The sequence below is a fragment of the Lissotriton vulgaris genome, chromosome 2_1 (assembly GCF_964263255.1).
Source record: "Lissotriton vulgaris chromosome 2_1, aLisVul1.2, whole genome shotgun sequence".
Classification (NCBI taxonomy): Eukaryota; Metazoa; Chordata; class Amphibia; order Caudata; family Salamandridae; genus Lissotriton; species Lissotriton vulgaris.
Genome location: NC_141687.1, coordinates 209518454 through 209540179, shown reverse-complemented (window position 1 = coordinate 209540179; position 21726 = coordinate 209518454). Strand labels below are relative to the sequence as shown.

Sequence of the window (21726 nt, the reverse complement as noted above, 5' to 3'; positions counted from 1 at the left end):
GGCAAATCAGGTTAGCTGAGGATGCCAAACCCAAGACAGCATTTTCAACCCCTGGTGGACATTATCAATTGGGGTAATGCCCTTTGGTCTGAAAAATGCACCTGCCACCTTCCAAAGGCTGGTGACTCTAGTTCTCACTGGGCTGGATGACTTCTGTGCAGCATATCTTGATGATATAGCTGTCTTTAGTTCCACCTGGGAGGATCACCTGGTCTACCTGAGGAAAGTGTTAGAGGCACTGCAAGCAGCAGGTCTCACTATCAAGGCCACAAAGTGCCAGATAGGGCAGACACAGGTTATATACCTGGGCCACCTTGTAGGTGGAGGCCAGGTTCAGCCACTGGAGAGCAAGATACAATCCATCAAGGATTGGGCTCCTCCAACCACCCAGACTCAGGTTCGAGCTTTCTTGGGCCTGACTGGTTACTATAGGAAATTTGTCAGGAATTATGGATCAATTGTGACTCCACTTAATGAACTGACAAGTAAAAAGATGCCAAAGAAAGTTCAGTGGACAGCAGGCTGTCAAAAAGCATTCGATGACCTAAAGCAGGCCATGTGCACAGCACCTATCCTAAAGAGTCCAGACTACTCCAAACCATTCATTGTCCAAACAGATGCTTCTGAGTTGGGTGTGGGAGCTGTTCTATCTCAACTGAATCTTGATGGTCATGACCAGCCCATTGCTTTTATAAGCAGAAGGCTGACCCCCAGAGAGAAAAATTGGTCAGCTATTGAGAGGGAGGCCTTTGCTGTGGTTGGGGCCCTGAAGAAACTGAGGCCATACTTGTTTGCCACTCATTTCAAGATTCAGACCGACCATAAGCCCCTCTTGTGGCTAAATCAGATGAAGGGTGAAAACCCCAAACTGCTTAGGTGGTCCATTTCCCTACAGGGGATGGATTTTACAGTGGAGCATAGACCTGGCACTGATCATGGCAATGCAGATGGGCGCTCCAGGTATTTCCACTTAGAGCAAGAAGACTCACCTGGTCAAGGTTAGTTTATTGTCCCAAAGTTTGGGGGGGGGGGGGTCATGTAGGAGAGTAGGGTCTGCAATCCTATGATCACCCCAGATTTTTGCTTTTTTGCTTCACTGGTTTACGACTTCTCTGGCTGTGGGCCTGCTAAACAGACCCACAGCCTTGCTGTTCTCTCACTAAATTGACACGTGTACCTTAGGTGCATTGTCCAATTGGTACTGGGCCACCTTATCAGACCCTGTAACTCAGGGCATAGGTGTACCCAGGGCCTACCATGGGCTGCAGCATGTATTATGCCACCCCTGGCTGGCCATCTAAATCTGACAACTGGCTGCACGACAGCTGGGGAAAGGTGGTGTAATCCCCCTTTGCTTTAGATATAGTATACCTATATCTAACCCTAAAATGGACACACAGATTCCTATCAGTCACTCCTATGGCAGGCCTTGACAATCCTGAAGGCAGAGTGCTTGGAATCGTGTGAGATGGTGCTCTGGCATGAGCTGAGCCCGTTTGCAGCTTGCGGAACCAAGTCCTAATAGCTGTTCCATGATAACGCATACCATATACTCTTAAGTGCATTATAATCCTCGCGGTTATATGCTATCTCTGGTATCGCTTTATCAAAACATGTCGAGTAAGGTGTCATACGAATTGGAATACTAACCCCTCGCCAATTCTGGCGACGGGGTTAGCATTCCACCCTTCTAGAGGGACACGACATGAATGTAACTGTGAACCCCAGTTAAAGTTAACTCAAGCCTCAGCATCACAAAATGGATGCTGCCACCACAGACACAAGTCTGACCCCCTGCAGCTGGGAGTCCTTCCAGCGAGGGGAGCTTGGACAAAGGGTTTCCTGTCAGGGGCGGTGCTAGCACCATCCCAGACAGGGTTTTGTGTATCCTGGGTAGGCAGGGCTTTAGAGGAAGGTGACTGCAAGTGGCACTCCGGTGCTCACTATGCATCTGCCGGCTAGAACCAGTTTCAGGGGCACACCAGCCCCTGAGCAGGGGAAAGTCCGGCATGGGAGAGGGGTGTAACCACCCCCCTTCCTGGTCCCACCCATGGGCAGGACCTAGTCGCGTGCCAGCCCCTTTTCCTAGTATAAAGATAGGAGCGGGCCCCCTTCCAAATTAGATCATCTTTGAATCCTGAAACTACTTTCTACGAAAGGAACTCTCGACTTCTTCTCAAGATTTCTCCCTTGTGACTAAGGAGTAGTCACCCTGCACCCGCAGGCACCATCCAAGAACACTGCGGTTTGCTGCACGTCCTTCCTCCGGAATCCGACTGACCAGCACGACGAGACCCGGCTTCCCTGGCACCTCTGACCTCTACCCACATCGTCAGCTCAGCTAAGATCCGTGGGTGCAACGAGACCTCGAGGGACCGGCCATCTTCAAGACTGCACGACTCTTGCCCAGCACGACCGCCGAGGGATCCTCGAGTGAGTGCTTTGGGGTCTGAGAAGCCCCAACCCTGAGCAGCTCCAGCACCGAAGTTCAGCCTCCCAGCCTCCACGAGATCTGCGTGGGGCCCTTCTGCCTGTTTTGCTGCTCACCGCGTTGTCTGGCTACTAGCCCGCTGGCTTGTGGCCCTCCCGACGACGAACGACGACATCAACACTGCTGGTCTGGTTGCTCCAGACTGGCCCTTGCTCCCCTCCAAAAGAGGAGCACCCCGGACCCTCCTGGTCCATTCCAGACGCCATTTTAAGTCCACCGCGTGGGCTCGCATTTGCCAAGACTTGTTGCCCCAATCCTGGGTCCAGCGACGTCGACAGCAGATACCATCGTGGGACAGCTCGCACCTCCATCCTGGTCGCCGACAACGCCTCCTGGTCCGTGAGACTGCAGAGCCCAGCGTCGCCCACTCACCTGGTCGAGGTGACTCCATCCGGTGCCATCCTGGTGCCCATCTAATCACTGGCTAGTGATTCAGAACTTGGTCCCCTCTGCTTACAGGTTTCTTCCATCTCCGATCCAGGCTTGGATCCATCCGAATCTCTTCACTGGTCGCCTGCCAGCAACCTCTTCTTTCAGGCTCCATAGACTGCAACGAGGATTCCCGACGTCTTTCCAGACCTATGCAGCCGCAGCCCCTGGGCTAGGTAACTTCGGCATTTCGGTGCCCCAGCATAGCCTCACTATCCAAGGGTCCAGATCCTTTTTCGTTTCAGCTCTACCTAGTCGGATTCGTCCGATATCACTAACTTTACGAAATCTAGCATCCATAGACTTTGTCCCGCATCCCACGTGAGAGTGCACACTCTGCACCCGAGTTCCCTAGGCCTCCTGCTAGTAATCTGAAGGTTCAGTAGTCAAGTCCTAGCGATTCCAAACCCTATGAGATTAGTACTTACCTGCTAGTAATTTCGCATTCCACTTTTAGAGTATATGGTTTTTCGTGCCCCTCGGGCATTTGTGTAAATTGTGCAACTCATAGTATTTTCGTAAGAGTTTTGTTGTGTGCTTAGTACCCTGTCCTCATAAAGAGTACAGGGCTGTTGTGATCTAAATAAATACCCTGTTTATTTTCATAACACTTGTGTGGTGTCCTTTCACTTGGTGTTCAAGGGGTATATGTGATGGTATAACAGCTGGCTTAACACGCCCTCTAGAGTTTAGCCCGAAGACTGCTCGTATCCATGCTACTAGGATAGCTGGTCTATAAAGTTGACTTACAACCAATCATCAATGAGGGTTGTTTGGACTGATACAAAGTGTTCACTAGAATAGTGAACATTATATATCAGGCCAACTTCTCACAGTCCTTCTCCCGTATCGCTAGAGCCAAAGGCTCGATACTCAGTGCAAAGAGGAGAGGGGAGAGAGGACAACCCTGCCTCGTTCCACGCGAGTGAGGGAAGCAAGCAGACCGATGCCGGTTGATCATCACCCTAGAGCTGGGGCTGCTGTAATTGGCACGGATCATTGTTATGAACTGGTGTGAGAAGCCGAAGGCGCCCAGGGTGCGGAACAAGAATCCCCAATCAACGCGGTCAAAGGTTTTTTCCGCATCGAGCCCCACCAGTATCGCCGGGATGCGGAACCTGCTGGCCTTCTCTATCAGATGTATTACCCGCCTTAATTTGTCATGCGTCTGTCGTCCCTTTATGAATCCGGACTGGTCCGGATGAACAAGGGCCGGCATAAAGTCCTGAATCCTGCGCGCGATGATAGAGGAATACAACTTCGCATTGATATTGAGGAGGGCTATCGGGCGACTGGAGAAATCCTTCCCTGGTTTGGGGAGCACGGTTATCATGGCCTCGGCCATGGTCCCAGAGGTCCTCCTGGTGACCGCCATCTCATTGAAGAGGGAGACTAGATAATCACACAATTCCGTCGCAAACGATTTATAAAAAAGGGCAGTGTAGCCGTCCGGGACCGGAGCCTTGTGGAGCTTCAGGGCTATAATTGCGTCCAACACCTCCGTTCTGGAGATGGGGGCAGTCAGCAGCTCATTCCACTCTTTAGAGACCTGCGGTATGGGGAGGCCAGCCAGGAACTCCTCTTGAGCTTCCTGATCTAGAGTGTCGCCCTCATAAAGTGCGGCATAGAAGTTGCCAAAGATATCCGCCTTGTCCGCATCCCGATGCTGCAGGGACCCCGCTGGGTCCTGAATCCCTCCAATGTATTCCCTCTTTCTCTTATCCCGGAGCTGTCGGGCCAAGTGCCGTCCCACCTTGTTCCCCTGTGAATAGGAAACACGCCGCAGTCTCAAGAGAGTGAGCTCTGCCCTATTGTTGTAGTGGGCCTTCAGTTTCCCCCGTACAGCTGTCGGAGGGTCGCCCTAGATGGGTTCGTTTTGTGCGCCTGTTCCAACACCGCCAGCTCTGCCTCTAAGTCCTCCCGCTCTTTTCTCCTCAATTTATTGAGGTTCGCATTGAGACCCAAACAAGTGCCTCTCAGCGAAGCCTTGAAATCGTCCCACTTGTTGAACACAGAAGTGTCCAAAGCCGGGTTAAGAGCCAGGAACTCCCTGATGGCCTTCCGCAGCTCCTTGCAAGAGGTATTGTCCCGGACCAGCGCAGCCGGGAAGTACCATTTCCGCCAACCGTCCTCTCCCACCGACCAGTGCAGCCCGAGAACCAGCAGGCTATGATCAGACACGGAGAGCGGAAAAACGCGGGCGTCACGGACGCCTCCCCTAAGGGCTTGGCTCAAAAAGATATGGTCTAAGCGAGAGTAGGAATGGTGGACGTGGGAGAAGAAGGTATAATCTCGGGCTTGGGGGTGCAAGAAGCGCCAGCCATCAATCAACCCCAATCCACCCACCAGGCGTTGCGTTTCGGCGGAGAAGACGCCGGTGTCCACCCTCTGTGCTCTGGAGCAGTCCAGGTCCTTGTCCCAGACCATGTTGAAATCCCCCAATAAGAACAGGTGCCCTTTCACAAAATCCCCCACCTTATCCAACATGTCCTGAAGAAAGCTATTCTGCCTGGCATTGGGGACATATACCACTACAAAAGTGCACAATCGGCCGTACAGCAACCCCTTCACCATCAACCATCGACCATCCTTATCACTACACACACCTATAGGCTGGAAATGAAGGGACGCCCGAAAGAGAAGAGCCACCCGCTATGTTTGGTGGGGGTAGAAGACCTGTATATGAGAGGGAAGTGTTTGTGTCGGAGTCGGAGCTCATCCCTTCGTGCCAGATGGGTCTCATGGAGGCCCACCACATCAAGGTGATGGTCAGATAAGTATTTCCAAAGTTTCTGGCGTTTCTGCGGGGAGTTGAGACCCTTCACATTCCATGTGCCAATGCTAATAGGCATGAGGAATCCACCGGGCCCGTAGCTGTGCACTCGGTGTGGTAACCTGTCCTTGCCCCCTCCCCCTCATAGGCATCCAGGTGTCCCCCCGGACCCCAGCTCCCCTCCACAACTCCCCGACCAGTCCCTCCTCCCCCTTCTCCCACCTCCCGCCCCAGCCCCAATGACCCCCAAGGTCCAATCACACAGCAGTAAGAAAGAGTTCCAACCATAGCGAAAACCCAGTGGTAGCATCCGCGCAAGAACCCAGCAGCCAAAGGCCCACTTGACGCTCCTCCAGAGGGGATAACACACACAACAAGCATCCATCGGTCGCCACCACCCCCCTACCCACCCCCACCTCGTCCCCCAACTACTCCCCCGCTCAATCCACCCCCAGAACCCTCCACCCCCCACCCCTCCCAACAAGCAAACAAACAAGAGAAAAGTACTTAACAGTCCCAGGTTATAGTAGTCCGTAGAACAGTCCCTGGGTTGGGGTCGGGAATCCACCAAGGGGTCACCCAGGGCCACGGTCCGGGGTGTCTTCTCAAAAAGTACAAACATACCCACGGTACCTTAGTTCACGTGCCCCTCCGGCACCATGCGGCCATCAGCCCGAGGATCAGGCCGCCCCGGAGCTCTGCTGGGAGGACATCAAAGTCGCTGAGGCCACTGACACCACAGCCGCCCCCCTCTCCTGTAGGCTAGTTGCGCGGTCCGGCCGTCTGTGGTCTGTCTCCGAGCCCACTCTGTGCCATGAGGTGGATCGTCGCCGTCTCCGCGGGGGTGGGCTGCCAGCCTCAGGTGCAGGAGTCGTGTCATCAATGCCCAGAAGTTCTTTCGCCACTTGGAGAGAGCGGATCTGTGCCAGCTTATTTTGCCACCTGAAGACAATGCGAAAAGGATGACCCCACGAGTAGGAAATGTTACGCTCCCGCAGAAAGGTGGTTACCGGTCGGAACTCGCGTCTCTTTTGGAGTGTTGTTGCCGCCAGGTCCTGGTAAAGTTGAGGACGGTGCTCACGGAATAGCAGGGACGGAATCTCCCGCGCTTTTCGCAGGATATGCTCCTTCAACTGGAAGTCATGCACGCAGACTAGTATGTCAGGGGGCGGCCCTCCACCTCGCCTAGGCAGACCTACCCTTTGAGCTCTGTCCATCCTGATTTCATGCAACTCCTCCTCGCCCAGTATCTGCAAGAAAAGTGCCTGCACATAGCCGCGTAGGTCGCCTGCTTCGCCGTCCCATGGCACCGCCCGTATGCGGATGTTGTTCCTACGGGAACGATTCTCCAAATCTTCCGCATGGGCCTGTCGGTCTAAGTTCTGTTCCGTGAGCCTAAGAACATCCTGCTGCAATTGATGGACATCATTCGCCATGCTCAGATCGTGATCCTCCAAGGTAGCCACACGTTCCCCGATTCCGTCCACGTCCCTACGCACCTCGCGGAGATCCGACGCCAGTTGAGAGCGGAGTTCAGAGATATCCTCCTTTATAGACGCGAAGAGTTCCGCCATGAAAGCCTTGGTTGCAGGGGCCTCATCGTCTTTGTGCCCGGGCGAAGCGCTAGGGCCAGGGGACGCTGGCTGTTGGAAACTCTTAGGTTGGCCATCCTTGCCGGGTTTCCCTTTGCGCAGCGTGGAGGACATCGCGGCCCCCCTATTCCGTCTGGAAGTCAATGCGGAGGCTCGCAATTCAACAGGACAGAGCACCGTCGAGGTGACCGCACCCCTTCCTAGTCCAGGGCGCTGCCCCAGAGTCCACAGGCTATCCCAATGACCCTTCAATGGACGTGGATGATCCAGGTGGTATATGACGTCACCATCTAGTGTCCTCCGTGTGCAGCCGGGCCAGACCGGAGAAGGCAGTCCCCCACCTCCAGTCGCGAATCCCAGGCCCCAGCGATACAGCCGACCAAGTGTCTATAGGGCGCCGGTGCAGGGAGAGGCACAATGTTCAAAGATCTTTCACGCCGCTGGGGACCTCCAGCTCATGTCTCACCACTGTAGGGCTGTGGGTCCCAGCTCTGAAGCCGCGCAGTCACCCCCTCCGAGCACTGTAGCCCCGCACCGTCCGCCACCTCTAAAGCACGGTGCCCAGTGCACCGAGCCGATTCGCCTTCTCCAGGAGGGGGCGGGGGGGTGAGCAGACTGGTCCGCCGGCCGCCCACCACGTGGCCTGGAGATTCTCTTGGGGCACTCGCGTCTCCAACCGTTCCGCCTCCACGTGTCCAGTAGAGGTCCGTGCTCAATCACCGTCACCCACCCCTGTGGTCACAGGGAGCCCAGGAACACGATGGGCTACAGCACACGCTCCTCTTCCTACGTGGCCGCCAGGTTGCAGTCCTCGCACAGGTCGCGAGGTCAGGCGTCACAGCCCCCACCACTTTGGGCCGTGCCCCCCTTCAGGCCTTGCAGAGATGTCCCAAGCCGGCTCCTCCACTCCCGGCAGTAGCAGTCGCCTCCAGCGCGACCTCCGGCGTAACTCGGCCCGCCTCCGCGACCAGGCCGCAAGCCTCGGTGTTGCGTAGGGTGCAGGCCGGGAGCAGGCCGGGAGACGCCTTTCCTTACTCGCCCTGGCCCCGCCTCCGCTTCGTCGCCGGAGGCCGCTGCGATTGATGGATTACTCGTGAGTCCGCCGGGACCCGATCAGCTCCCCCAGGGCCGCCGCGGCCCAAAGCACCCCGCAATCTGGCCGTAACTCCGCAGGCCACACAGCGCTGCCACCCGACCTCGCGGCACGTCCGCTCCGGTCCCGGCGCCGTTCTCAGGTACCTCCGCTGCCAGATCGAGGCCCACAGCCGGACATGACCCCCAGGAGATGTAGGGGCGTTCAGCAAGCCGTGAACGAGCCCGGGGTCAGGTGCTTAGCAAGGCTATGAAAGGCCCGGCGCCGGAGGGACTCAAAGCACGTCCTACTCTGCCGCCATCTTGACCACACCCCCCATTATATATTTTTTAACCTCTGCTCTTCTAGCCTGTTTAAAATAGGTAACCTGTCAATTTCCAGAAATGGGTGGTAGTTGAATTAGTTGTTTGAGCATATGATGATAATCTTATCTTGCTTTGACTCAACCCCATACATTTGCAGAAATTATTAAACAGAGTAGATTTATTCAGCTTCGCCAATAAACCCATAGCTAACAATAATTATGAAATTTTCCATCTCCACTAAACTTAAGTTTATTTGGTCAATTGCCAACTCTCTTGAAAAGACCAAGGGTATATCATTATCTTGGATTTTCATAAATTTTTGCATGAGCTGGAGGAATCCTCTTTCCAACATTGTCTAAATGTATTCCAGTTGTTGCTGGCCTTGGCAGAATGAACTATCGATATGGTAGCCGTGTAGTTGTAGCACCAGTGTGTTTTAAGTGAAGGTTAATCCCATGTCACTTTATGGGGTCATGCATTAATGGCGCAAATAACTGCAAAACTGGATGTTCTTCATCTATAATAAACAATGTCATGGTACTTCCCAGGCCAAAATTCAATAGAAATCCAGCCTTAAGGGGCTGTCTTTTTAATCTGCTCAACAATTGGTATATGTATACAAATGTTTTAACGCAGATCTAGGCTTTTTAAAATATGATATTGATATTGGAGTTATGCCAGAACAAAATCAAACACAATCTGACAATTTTTCTATAAATCTTAAAACATGGCTAAATAGATTATGCTAGTCGAGCTAGATTACAGATTACTACTGGGCAGGAATTAGATGATAGTATGATCTATGAAATCAAGACCTTTTTGAAACTTCAAACAAAATAATCATTCTATGCTGCTCACAATTGTTTTTTACACTTAAAATCATAGTGGATATGGAACAAATATCTTTTCAAGAAAATATTACATGGATGGACTTAATTTATTAACAAACAGCAAAAAAATGTTTTCAAATTCAGATTATTATTTGGCAGTATTGCAATTACCTCAATGCTGTGACTCACAGAGTAAAAAGCAAATGTTATACTTGTCATGTATAAAAACACATTGAGCTTAATTTATGTTTATTTTAATAGTTGGCTTATCTAACAGATGAATTTCTCTGAAATATATTAGTGAAGTCAGCAGTTTTACTGTGATACTAAAGAGCTTGTCATATAGTTGCTGCTTACCTATATACCGTGTTAAGTTAGCATGAGCTTATTAAATGTTTAAACGCCATTTTACCTTTTTGCTGCTTCTGCACACGACGCATAATTGTTGCTTTAGCTTTCAGCCTAGAAGAGCGTTGTGATTAATACGAGAATAATATGTTATCGCTCTGATAACATTGCTTAGTAGACGGTGTCTGTACTGTGAGTGCTGAAATCTTGAAGGATGAGTAAACACGGTGTTATTGTAAGGTCTGATCTTCGCACTTTCCTAGACATAGCATAAATGCAGCTGCTGGCAAATCTGGCTTTAGGCGCGTTTTATATTGCTTTGCACAAGAACAGATAAACACACTTGATGGTGCTTCGCATGCAGAGAGCTGGTGGAAGACGATGTGATCCTCTGCCACGGAGAGATTGAGGTATGGGGTCGCCCTGCTAAAGCCCAAAGAGACCTTCCTAGATATAATATAATATGCTAGATAGGGAGGGTGAGAATTAGGTGTTGTCAACTCTTATTCATTTCAACATGTTAGCATGTTGTCACCTTTTGCATTTTATGGACTAGTAACTATGCTGATAACTTTGCTTCTTATAATATGTTTGATTGTATTATCTAAGATACTGCGTTTGAGAACCCTGCATTAGTAAATAAATATTTCAAATATGCACGAGTCCTCATTTACTCCACGTTCTGGTTTGAAATGATTATATAACGAAAGAGTGTCTGTGTTCCACGTGACCTGAGGTATTCAAAGATCATGTTCTGGTTTGTCTAAACATTGGGAGTTTGTTATGACCAATGAGACACTGTAGCTAGCTCGGTAAGGGGATTTTGGGTACTGAGGTGAGTTTTGGACCATACTAATTCACTGAGGTTCCAAATCTCTATGCACAGTTCTATAGGAGAATGGAATCCCTGCTACAAGCTGAACAGTTATATTTTTACCTTACCATTTTAAGGGATTTTAAAAGTTGGTGCTTGAGTAACAGGAATATGTGATGTCTTAGTATTCACATTTTAACAATTTTTGTTATACCAGGCAACCATGAGTAACAAGATTTAGCTACTGTTATAAACTGGCTGCTGCCTTGGTTTCTGTTTAGATCTTGGAATGTTATGCAATAGACGTATTAACAAAAGTCTGTATTTTACTACTGTATGTAATGTTTTATCAAACAATAAAGAATACTATCTAAAAATTCTGAACTGTTAAAATGAAACTGATATGTAAATATGAATAACTTTTTGTGAGGTGCAAATAGTAATTATAAAATCTGCCCTTCATAAATCATTGCTCTTTCGGGGGCTTTACTAACTACCAACTATAACAGGTCTCCTAAACAATGGTCACTTAAACCTCATTAAAGTGATCTGCAAGTTCATTAAAGATATCTCCTAACAAAATAGTGTATTGTTTCTGTTTCATTTAACTTTGTAGCAACAAACCTCCTATATATGTTAATTGTATGTTATCTGCATAAATTTTATGTATAGCATGTTGTGCGGTTTCCAAATGCTCTTCCTACTGCTAGGTGTCTCCTCTTGGTGATAATAATAACTTGTTTTTATTCAGCCCTTCATAAGCGCAGTAATTAACAAGTTTACTATTTACCCAATTTAGTGGCCTTTAATTTACCATCCACAGAAGTCAGTCTTGCCGGGATTCAAAGCTGTGACCTTAACTCAATGAGCAATCCAATGGGCTCGTGATTGTTTGTCATGCTGCAGGGTACTTCCAAGGGGTTCCAGTCTTGAATCCTTCCAAGGCAGCACTTGCAAACCATGGGAATATTTACCTGTGCTAGCCTTGAGTTGTTTTGCTACATTTGTTTTCTTAAAGAGTACTTCCTGACCCATGCATGCTATCTGCACGTTCTGTTTTATTTCCATGGACGGCTTCATATAAGTCATATTAGTGCAGGGGTCTCCAACCATTTTACTAGCAAGAGCTACTTACGTTAGATGAAAATCATCTGGAGCTACTAACATTAGTCTTGTAATAGTGACCAATGAATTCAAGACTACATTACTGGCCACCATGTATAAGATTAACAGCTGTGATTACCTCTGGGCATCAGACAGAGTTACCAGCGTTAAATGCAACAAAGAATGTGTCAATTGTTAATGCCTCTACATGATTAACACATAATAGCTATGGCTACAATGCCCCAGTCACCTAGGTAATAAATTGGTTATATATCTCCCCAATACCACATGATATATAATTCAAATATCAGCGTTTAATATATTTTGGAGATGTACCCATTTGCCTTCAAACGTTGCTTAGGAGTTTTGACATTACACCCTTGTTTATTTTTATGCACTTAATGTTACTATACTTATATTAATTCAGCCATGCAAAAGCTTCTAATTTAGTAAGGTGGACAACAACACAGGAGAGATGTTTGGTAGCTGGAAAGCTACCAGTAGCTTACGAGCTACTGGTTGGAGAAGCCTGTATTAGAAATATCGGGTTCTCGAAAGACACATATTCCTATTGGTGTTAAAGTGTTGGTAGTGCATTGACAGAGTAGATATAATGGCGTGAGCTTGACACAATTTGTCAAAGTAAAGACATTAAGCATTAGTGAACCGTTGATATCACAAATAACTACTTCAAAAATTACCTAAAAATTGAGTGCATGGTCACAGACTGTGACCTTCCTCAAAAGATGCATCCTAAGTTTCGAATCTTGGACTACTGCTGCCCCGCACCTTCCTTGTGGGAAAATAAACGTTTCCAGATTCTACTAGGCAGAGTTTAGCACTTGCCACCAAAGGTGTGACACTAAAGACACATGGCTAAGTGGTTTAGCATCTCACACTACCCCACCTATTTTGCCACAGCTTGAATGCCCTCTAGGGGAATTTAGAGACTACCGGAGAAGTCAGTGCATTTGTCCTTTCTGAGGCACTAGTCTGATAGGAATATCCAGAGTCTCATGTAGGTAAATTGGGTGTTTCCTAGGTTTGGAATTTAGAACAAACAATGACTTACCTGCAACGTGTTAACTGGGAAGGAGGCTATGGATGGAAAGTCCATGATCTGCAGGTCGTGGACGTGGCCGTTCATGACCACGGCCGGCAGGTAGACGCGCCGTGCCTTGGTGGACACGCACACCTCGCTGAACTCGTTGTAAAGGAACTGACGGACGATGGCGCTCTTTCCAACCCCTTGCGCCCCAAGCACGGCGATCTTGAAAGTTGTCACCATGCCTCCCTGCCGTGGCCCTGCGTGACGTGGCAGCCGGCCCTCTGACACAGTCCACTGCGTGTGCGCTGGCAGGTGGGGCCCTGAACTGCATATTCCGGCGGCTGCGGGTTCAGCCACAGTCTGGAAGCATGTCCTCTTGACCTTTAGAGACGCGGTCTGATCCTGGAGGAAGGAAAAAAAAAGGGGTCAATGACCATATGAAACATCATACTTCTGACCCTAATGGGGAAACAGGGGAGGGTAGCCCAACAAGAGAGAAACAACGATAAGCGGGGCAATATGCATACACAATACCCAGTATAAACTTCTAACTTTCTTCTAATGCCCATATCCTAACAGTGCTCTCATATTGCAAGGCAAACTAACGTTAAAATTAAAAGGACTGCATTTACCAGAATGCAAGGGCATATGGTACTGAAATATCTGGTGTGACTAAAGTCTCTCTTTGTCACTACATAGCAATGAGTTTCACATTTTACAAGAAGTGAGTGGGTGAAGGCTAGTAGATAAGCTTGGCATCATAATTAAAAGGAAGGGTGAACCACGAAATGTGTTCATTTAGGCTTTTGCCTGTGATTAACCAATGAATCTCATATTTATCACTATAGGCCTTAATTTAGGACAGACTTTTCCAACATAGGTTCAGGAAAGCTTGAAACTATGCAAGAGGGTCAGGATTACAGTTTTGTGCAAAAGTATCTTTTGCAGATAACATGAAAAGAGGACATGGGTTTGTTCCTCTGAGATCTCCGTTGGACACTCCAGGCTGAGGTTAATACAGGATAAAACGGGCCCACAGCCAGTCCACAGAAAGTTTCAATGTTCCCAGGCAGTTTGCAAGTCAATAGTTAAAGAACAGTAAAATATGTTTCAAATATAGGGAAATCCACATTTTGTAACAGAGGTGCTAAGGAAAATAGCAACATGCACATTTAACACTACCCTTCACAAGCAGAGCCAATACTCCTTGGCATGTACTCAAATTGTTTCATAAACCTTGTCATTTTGGCACTACACTGGAAACTTTATAGGAACATTTTGTAGAAAAACATTTCATCAGGGTAAGGTGACAAAAAGTGCAAAAAGATTTTTTAAACTAATTACAAAATGACCGTGTCTCAAAGAAAGAAATGACTGTATTTCATAGGCAGAAAACATCCTATTAACGGTGCATGTTGAGCCTTGGGATGTGTCCAGGCTGATTAAGATTTGCACTCAGTCAAACCAACATTTATCACTCTTCTCAGATGTGAGCTACAGTAAAAGTTGCAATTGTCACAAAATAGCGACGATTAAAATTAAACAAGGATAATTTCTCAATCAGTAAACTATCAAGAAGTCTCTAAATCAATGTTTCGCAAACTGTGGGATGATCGGGAGCTGATTTTTGGTAGGTCTCAAAAGTCCAAGCAATAAATAAAGATGCCTTTAAATTCTGAATGTATCTTGTTACATTTGCTGCACGCTTTAATGAAACAAGTTAAATGCCAGGCTATGTCTTCTGACAACTTGCTGCATTATTTTTAACATGTGGATTTGTGCTTACAAACTCCTCTTACTTTACAGGCAGAGAAAGAAAAGTAAAGTGAATTATGTAACAATCTTGATGGGGTGCAAGTGAAAAGAAAGGCTGTCGGATATTATTTTTTATAACACACAATAAAATGAAAATAAGTGTAAATGAATTGTACACATTTAACAGTTAGAAGAGCAAAAATGAAAGTACTTTTTTTTGTAATTCTGAAGTGTGCTGAAAACAGATTTAAATAGGATCAAAATAAAGCAAGTCACTTTTACTTGGTGATACACAAATGATAAACAGTCACTAAAACCGATTTACACCCAGGAGTTGCATGCAATGAAAAATGTGGTCTGCAAATGACAGTGAGCGACCACACAATGTATTAGTTGCATTTAAAAGACACTCACCTCATCTCCATTAAAGCATCGTTGTTCACAAAAGTTTTTCTATCTTAAGATTGAATTGTGAGTCTAAAAAGTTTGGGAAACACTGCTCTAAGCTACAGGGGGAAAACAGCATTGTCAAAGTCAATAGGTCTCACCTATGCGTTTTTAGCCATTATGTACACCAGTGTGGGTGCTGTGGAGTGGGGTGTGGTAGAGTGGAATCGGGTAGATTGAGGTAGAGTGAAGAGGGTTAGAGTGGGACAGAATGGAGTGGGAGGGATTGGAGTAGATTGGAGGGTGGTGGAGTGGGGTAGATTTGAGTGGGGGAGTTGGGTAGATTAGCGTGGTAGATAGGAGCGGGACAGATTGAATTGGGGTGGAGTAGGCGGGTGGAATGGTGTACAGTGTAGTAGACAGGGGTAGATTACAGATGTGTAGATTGGGGTAGACTACAGATGTGTAGATTGGAGTGGGGTCGATAGCAGTAGGTTAGACTGGGGCAGAGTGGAGTGGGATATGGATAGAATACAGTGGTGTGCTGTACATTGGGAAAGAGTGGGAAAGATTGGAAAAGAGTGGAGTGGGGTAGAGTGGGGTGTGGCGGTTAGGGGAAGACTGGAGTGGAATATGGTAGACTGGATTGGAGTCTGGTACATTGTAGTGGAGTCTGGTAAATTGGAGTGGAGTGGGGAAGATTAAAGTGGGGTACATTGGGTTAATTACAGTAGCGTAGAATAGAGTGAGGGAAGACTGGGGTCGTTTGGAGTGAGCTAGATTGAGGATGAATGGAGTGGGGTAGACTGCATTGATGTGGGGTAAATTGGAGTGGGATGGAGTGGCGTAGATTGGGGTACAGTGGAGTAAATTGAAGTAGATTGGTTTAGGAGGTGGGGTAGATTAAATAGGGATAGATTGGAGTGGGGTAAATTGGGGTAGAATGGAGAGGGAAATATTAGGGTAGATTGCAGCGGAGTAGGGTGTATTGGGGAAGAGGGAAGTGCTGTGGATTGAGGTATATTGGAGAGGAGTAGAGTGGAGTTGGTTAGATTGGAGTTGAGTGGGGTAGATAGGAGTGAAGAGGAGTAGATTGGAGTAGAGTGGGGTAGATTAGGGTAGGCTGAAGTAGGATAGATTGGGGTATATTGGAGTGGAGTAGATTGGAGTGGAGTTGGATACAGTGGTGTGGGGCTGATCGGAATGGGGTAGATTACACTGGAGTAGATATGGGTAGATTGGGGGGGGGTCTGATTGGATGCGGTAGATTGCAGTAGGGTAGTTTGAGGTGAAGTGGGGTACGGTAAATTGGAGTGTGATGGATTTGGATAGATGGAGGGGGTTAGATTGGAATGGAGTGGGTAGTTTGAGTGGTGTGGACTGGAGTAGGGTAGGGTGGAGTGGGGAAGATTGTAGTAGAGTGCGGTAGATTTGAATGGGGTAGCGTGGGGTGGGATAGAGTGGGCTGGGGTGGAAGTGGGGTAGATTGGAGAGGAGTGGAGTGAATTGGGTTGAGTGGGTTAGATTAGAGCGGTGTAGATTTGAGTGAAGTAGAGTGGGTTAGATTGAGTGGAGTGAAGTGTAGTAAATTAGGGCAGAGTGGGGTAGAGTGGAGTGGAATAGGTTGGGTGGATTGGAGTGGGGTAGATTGGAGTGGGGTGGACTTGAATGATTGGGGTGAAGTCATGATTGGAGAGTAGTGAGATAGACTGGGGAAGAGTGGAGAGTGGTAGACTGTAGTAGGGTACACTCGGGTGGAGGTGGGTAGACTGGTTGGATAAAAGAAGGGTAGACTGGAACAGAATGGAGTAGACTGGGGTGGGGTGGGGTGGGGTAGATTGGACTGGGGTGGGGGACACAGGAGTTGAATGGGTTAGATTGGAGTGGATTGGAGTGGCGTGGAGAGGGATAGGATGGGGTAGATTGAAGTCGAGCAGGATAGATTGAAGTGGGTTAGTTTGGAGTGGAGAAGATCTGAGTGGAGGTGGTACACTGGAGTGGAGTGGGGTGGGGTAGAACTGGGTAGAGTGGAGTGTGGTGCCGTGCAGTAGATTAGAGTTGAGTGGGGTAGACTGGGTGGATTGGAGTGTGGTAGATTGTTGTGCAGTGGGGTAGAGTGGAGTGGGTTAGATTATAGGGGAGAGGAGTTGAATAGATTGCATGGAAGCTTGGAGTGGAGTGGGGTAAATTGGACTGTGGTAGATTGGAGTGGAGCAGGGTACATTATAGTGAAGTGGATTGGAGTGGGGTAGATTGGAGCACATCGGATGGAGTGGAGTGGGGTAGATTGGCGTAGATAGGAATAGAGTAGGAAAGATTTGAGTGGAGTACCTTAGATTCAGATAGAGTGGTGTTGATGGAGTTAGATTGAGTGGGGTAGAGTGGGGTGGATTGGGCAGGGTGGAGAGGAGTAGATTGGAATGGTGAAGACTGGAGTGGAGTGGGGAAGATAGGATCAGAGTGGAGTGGGATACTTGGGAGTGGAGCGGAGTAGATTTGGTTACAGTGGGTTAGATTGAAGTGAAGTAGACTGAAGTGTGGTAGATTGGAATGGAGTTGATTTGGATGGGGATTGAGGTGGGGATGGGGGAGTGAAGTGGGGTAGACTGAAGTGAAGTGGGATAGACTGGAGTGCGATGGATTGTAGCGGGGTACATTGGAGGGGAGTGGGTTAGACTCAAACGGAGTGGAGTAGACTTGGCGGAGTGGGATGGAGTGGAGTGGTGTGAAGTGGTGGAGTAGAGTGTTGAGTCATGGGGTGAGTGGTGTAGAGTCGAGTTCCGTGGCATGTCGTAGAGTGTCTTAGAGTGGAGAGGAGTGATGTGGCATTTTGTAGAGTGGCGGAGAGTGTCACAGGATGGAGTGGTGTGGCATACAATGGAAAGGCCTTGAATAGAGTGGAGTAGAGTAGAATAGAGTGGAGTTTGCATAGTGTAGTAGCATACTGCCAGTACAGACAATATATTTTCAATTGAAATGACCATTACATTTGCACCAAAATACAGTTTTACTGCACACAATGTGTGCAAATATCACCACCAAGTGTATTTATGCGTTTTGATCGTATTCAAATATTTGTTTCACCACATCCAGAATAACGAAAAAGTATTTAATTTGTACTAATTCTGATATATTCTGAAACATCAGCACAGTTCTTTTTTTGTGTGTGCTAGAAAAAAAATATCCTACGCCCTCTCCTCTTAGGAGAGACAGGGAGAGAGAGAGGGAGAGAAAGGGAGAGATGGAGAGAGAGAGGGAGAAGGGGAAAGGGAGGGAGACAGAGGGAGAGGGAGGGAGAGAAAAGGAGAGAGGGAAAGGGAGGGAGACCGAGGGAGAGGGAGGGAGGGAAAAGGAGAGAGGGAAAGGGAGGAAGGGAGACAAAGGGAGAGGGAGGGAGGGAAAGGTACACAGGGTGAGGGAGAGGGAGGGAGGCAGAGAAAGGGAGGGAGAGGTAGGGCGGGAGAGGTAGTGAGGGAGACAGAGTGAGGGAGACAGAGTGAGGGAGACAGAGTGAGGGAGGCAGAGAGAGGGAGGCAGAGAGAGGGAGGCAGAGAGAGGGAGGCAGAGAGAGGGAGGCAGAGAGAGGGAGGCAGAGAGAGGGAGGCAGAGAGAGGGAGGCAGAGAGAGGGAGGCAGAGAGAGGGAGACAGAGAGAGGGAGACAGAGAGAGGGAGACAGAGAGAGGGAGACAGAGAGAGGGAGACAGAGAGGGAGACAGAGAGGGAGACAGAGTGAGGGAGAGGGAAGGAGAGTGGGGGAGAGGGAAGCAGAGAGAGGGAGACAGAGAGAGAGGGAGTGAGACAGTCAGAATGAGTGAGACAGAGGGAGATAGGGGGAGAGAGGGAGAGACGGGGAGAGAGGGAAAGACGGGGAGAGAGATGGATACTCCGCAGGATTGTCACAAAAATTCTCTCAGCTTGAAGTCAGAGAGAGGAAAGTAAACACCAAGCTCCCTCAGAAGAGAGAACTTGACATTTGATCTCTGCCTATAAATGCACGGCAACTGTGATAAGATAAGAACAAGAATTAAAGGCTAATTTATAGAAATCGAGTTTGTGGAAGAATACAGAAAACAAGATTTGGGGAACGGGGGGATGAACTCAAGCTGGGCAGCCTAAAGCAAATAAAGCGAGCAAATAGAAAGCCATAAAATGTGAGTTACAAACAGGGCCACTGGAATTATGTGGCAGGAGATGGTCAAATTATGCGGTAGGGTTGAGTAAATTATGTAGAAAGGAAAGGCAAAATATGCACATCTTCAAACAACTCACTGCCCTACAAATGTGTCCTGTTCATGCCTTGTGGTGACACGTGCCACAGAATCTGCTGAGCAGACGGCATCACAATGGAGTGTGGAGGGTGTAATCGAGCATTCTGATTGTGCCACATAAAGCTTATTTCCCAAACCAATGTCAGGCTACTAGAAGTATAATCACCCACTAGCTATGGCAAGTTGGATTTTATCAGGGCGAATTATATTTGGGGCCTACTCTCCTGTTGTAGCAGCTGATAAAGAACATGTGGGCTGTTCAACTCGGAAAGCAAAAGAGCAATAAAGATGCCTTTAAATCTAGTTTTTATCTTTTTACATTCGCTCTGTGTCCAGAGTCAGAGGTCAGAAGTCAGTTTACATCTTCTTACAATTGCTTTTCTTTTCAGACTCCAGTATTTTGTACAATGTCTGATATGCTGTACAAAGAGTGTGAAATGAAAGGCTTTAGAACTCAGTTTTTTTTCTAACACACAACATTTAAATAGCTAATAAGTGAACTATACACATATTTCAAAATATATTTCAGCAATTACTAAAGTCCATTTTTTTGTATTCTGTAAGATGAAAATCTTTTAATAGGATGAAAAATCAGAACACATTACTTGGCGATGTACAAATGATGAATATGTTTGGTGAAACCCAATTTGTTTGAACACCAGAAAGTTTTATCATCAAAACTGCATGTTACTGTGAAAGGTTTTGGCCTTTTCAATGGGAAATTGACTGTCTGTACATGACTGTGCGCTACCACATCATACTTTAGTGATATAGAGCATAATGTATAAAACCTTTTTTTTGGGGTTGCAAATAGCCAAATTCGCAGAATCGAGACATTTGCAACTTCAATAAAGATGAATGTACAAAAGCAAAATTGTGATTCGGTAACCTATTATCATATCACAATTTGAGTCTACAAATCAGTATTTGGAAGGGGTATGTTTAGGGCGTCCCGTCCCAATACCGATTCGCAGTGGTATGTAGGATTTTTTTTTTTAGACCAAATTGCATTGGCAAAACATTTATTTTTTATCGCCACCTCAAGGGTGGTGGTAACCATTCGCAAACAGGAAGGGGTCCCTCATAAGACAGCTTCACCTTTGTGAATGTTGATACAAATATTTATTTAGAGTAGGCAGTGGTCACATGGATCATTGTTAAATCTTAAAAAATGAAACTTTAATGTTCCATATTTTTCTTTTTAAACACATACCGTTGTCTTTAACAAAAACAGCCTGCACTTATTTTTTTTAAGGATTGCTTTATTAACCCCTTCGATTCTCATGACAGAGCTGTTCTGTCATGAGCATCGGTTGGGCTGTGCTTATGACGGAACCGATCCGTCATGAGCACAACTCCTGGGGGAGCACTGGCGCCCCCCCCCTGGGGCATCGATCTTGCCCCCACAGAGGGGGATGGCAGCAGAAGAGTTTCAGCTGCCACCCCGACCCCCCCCCCATGCTTCCCCATGACGTCAGCGCGTACAGCTCCAACGTCATCAGGAAGCGCTGGAAACCATATGTTTCCAGCACGTCCACGGAGGCGGAGGTAGGTTCTGGTCTTCAGTGGGACGGTAGAGCATCTGGAGAGAGGAATGAGTATTTTCTCTCCCCTGTCATAATACAGGACATTCCTGCAATACGATCGCGCACAGCGTCCTGATCGGGCTGCAGGAATACCCCCACTAGGCACCAGGGATGTTTTTTGATAAAAAGGAAGCGACCCCTTGGGAAAGGGTCACTTCCTAAAGGGGGCAAATAATTTAAAGACAAGGGGAGACAGGGAGAGAGAGAGGGAGAGAAAGGGAGAGATGGAGAGAGAGAGGGAGAAGGGGAAAGGGAGGGAGACAGAGGGAGAGGGAGGGAGAGAAAAGGAGAGAGGGAAAGGGAGGGAGACCGAGGGAGAGGGAGGGAGGGAAAAGGAGAGAGGGAAAGGGAGGAAGGGAGACAAAGGGAGAGGGAGGGAGGGAAAGGTACACAGGGTGAGGGAGGGAGGCAGAGAAAGGGAGGGAGAGGTAGGGCGGGAGAGGTAGTGAGGGAGACAGAGTGAGGGAGACAGAGTGAGGGAGACAGAGTGAGGGAGACAGAGTGAGGGAGACAGAGTGAGGGAGACAGAGTGAGGGAGACAGAGTGAGGGAGACAGAGTGAGGGAGACAGAGTGAGGGAGACAGAGTGAGGGAGACAGAGTGAGGGAGACAGAGAGAGGGAGACAGAGAGAGGGAGGCAGAGAGAGGGAGGCAGAGAGAGGGAGGCAGAGAGAGGGAGGCAGAGAGAGGGAGACAGAGAGAGGGAGACAGAGAGAGGGAGACAGAGAGAGGGAGACAGAGAGAGGGAGACAGAGAGGGAGACAGAGTGAGGGAGAGGGAAGGAGAGTGGGGGAGAGGGAAGCAGAGAGAGGGAGACAGAGAGAGAGGGAGTGAGACAGTCAGAATGAGTGAGACAGAGGGAGATAGGGGGAGAGAGGGAGAGACGGGGAGAGAGGGAAAGAC

The 21726-nt window shown here is 48.1% G+C and overlaps 1 protein-coding gene across 1 annotated transcript in view; it reads right to left on the bottom strand.

Moving 5' to 3' along the window:
* The window catches only part of RASL10B (RAS like family 10 member B), a 632574-nt gene that overhangs the window by 320029 nt on the left and 290819 nt on the right, over positions 1-21726 (bottom strand). The window contains exon 2 of the mRNA XM_086954749.1: positions 12852-13229. Coding sequence (XP_086810875.1) covers positions 12852-13067 — 216 coding nt within the window. The 5' untranslated portion in view covers positions 13068-13229. The remainder of the gene's footprint in view (positions 1-12851; positions 13230-21726) is intronic.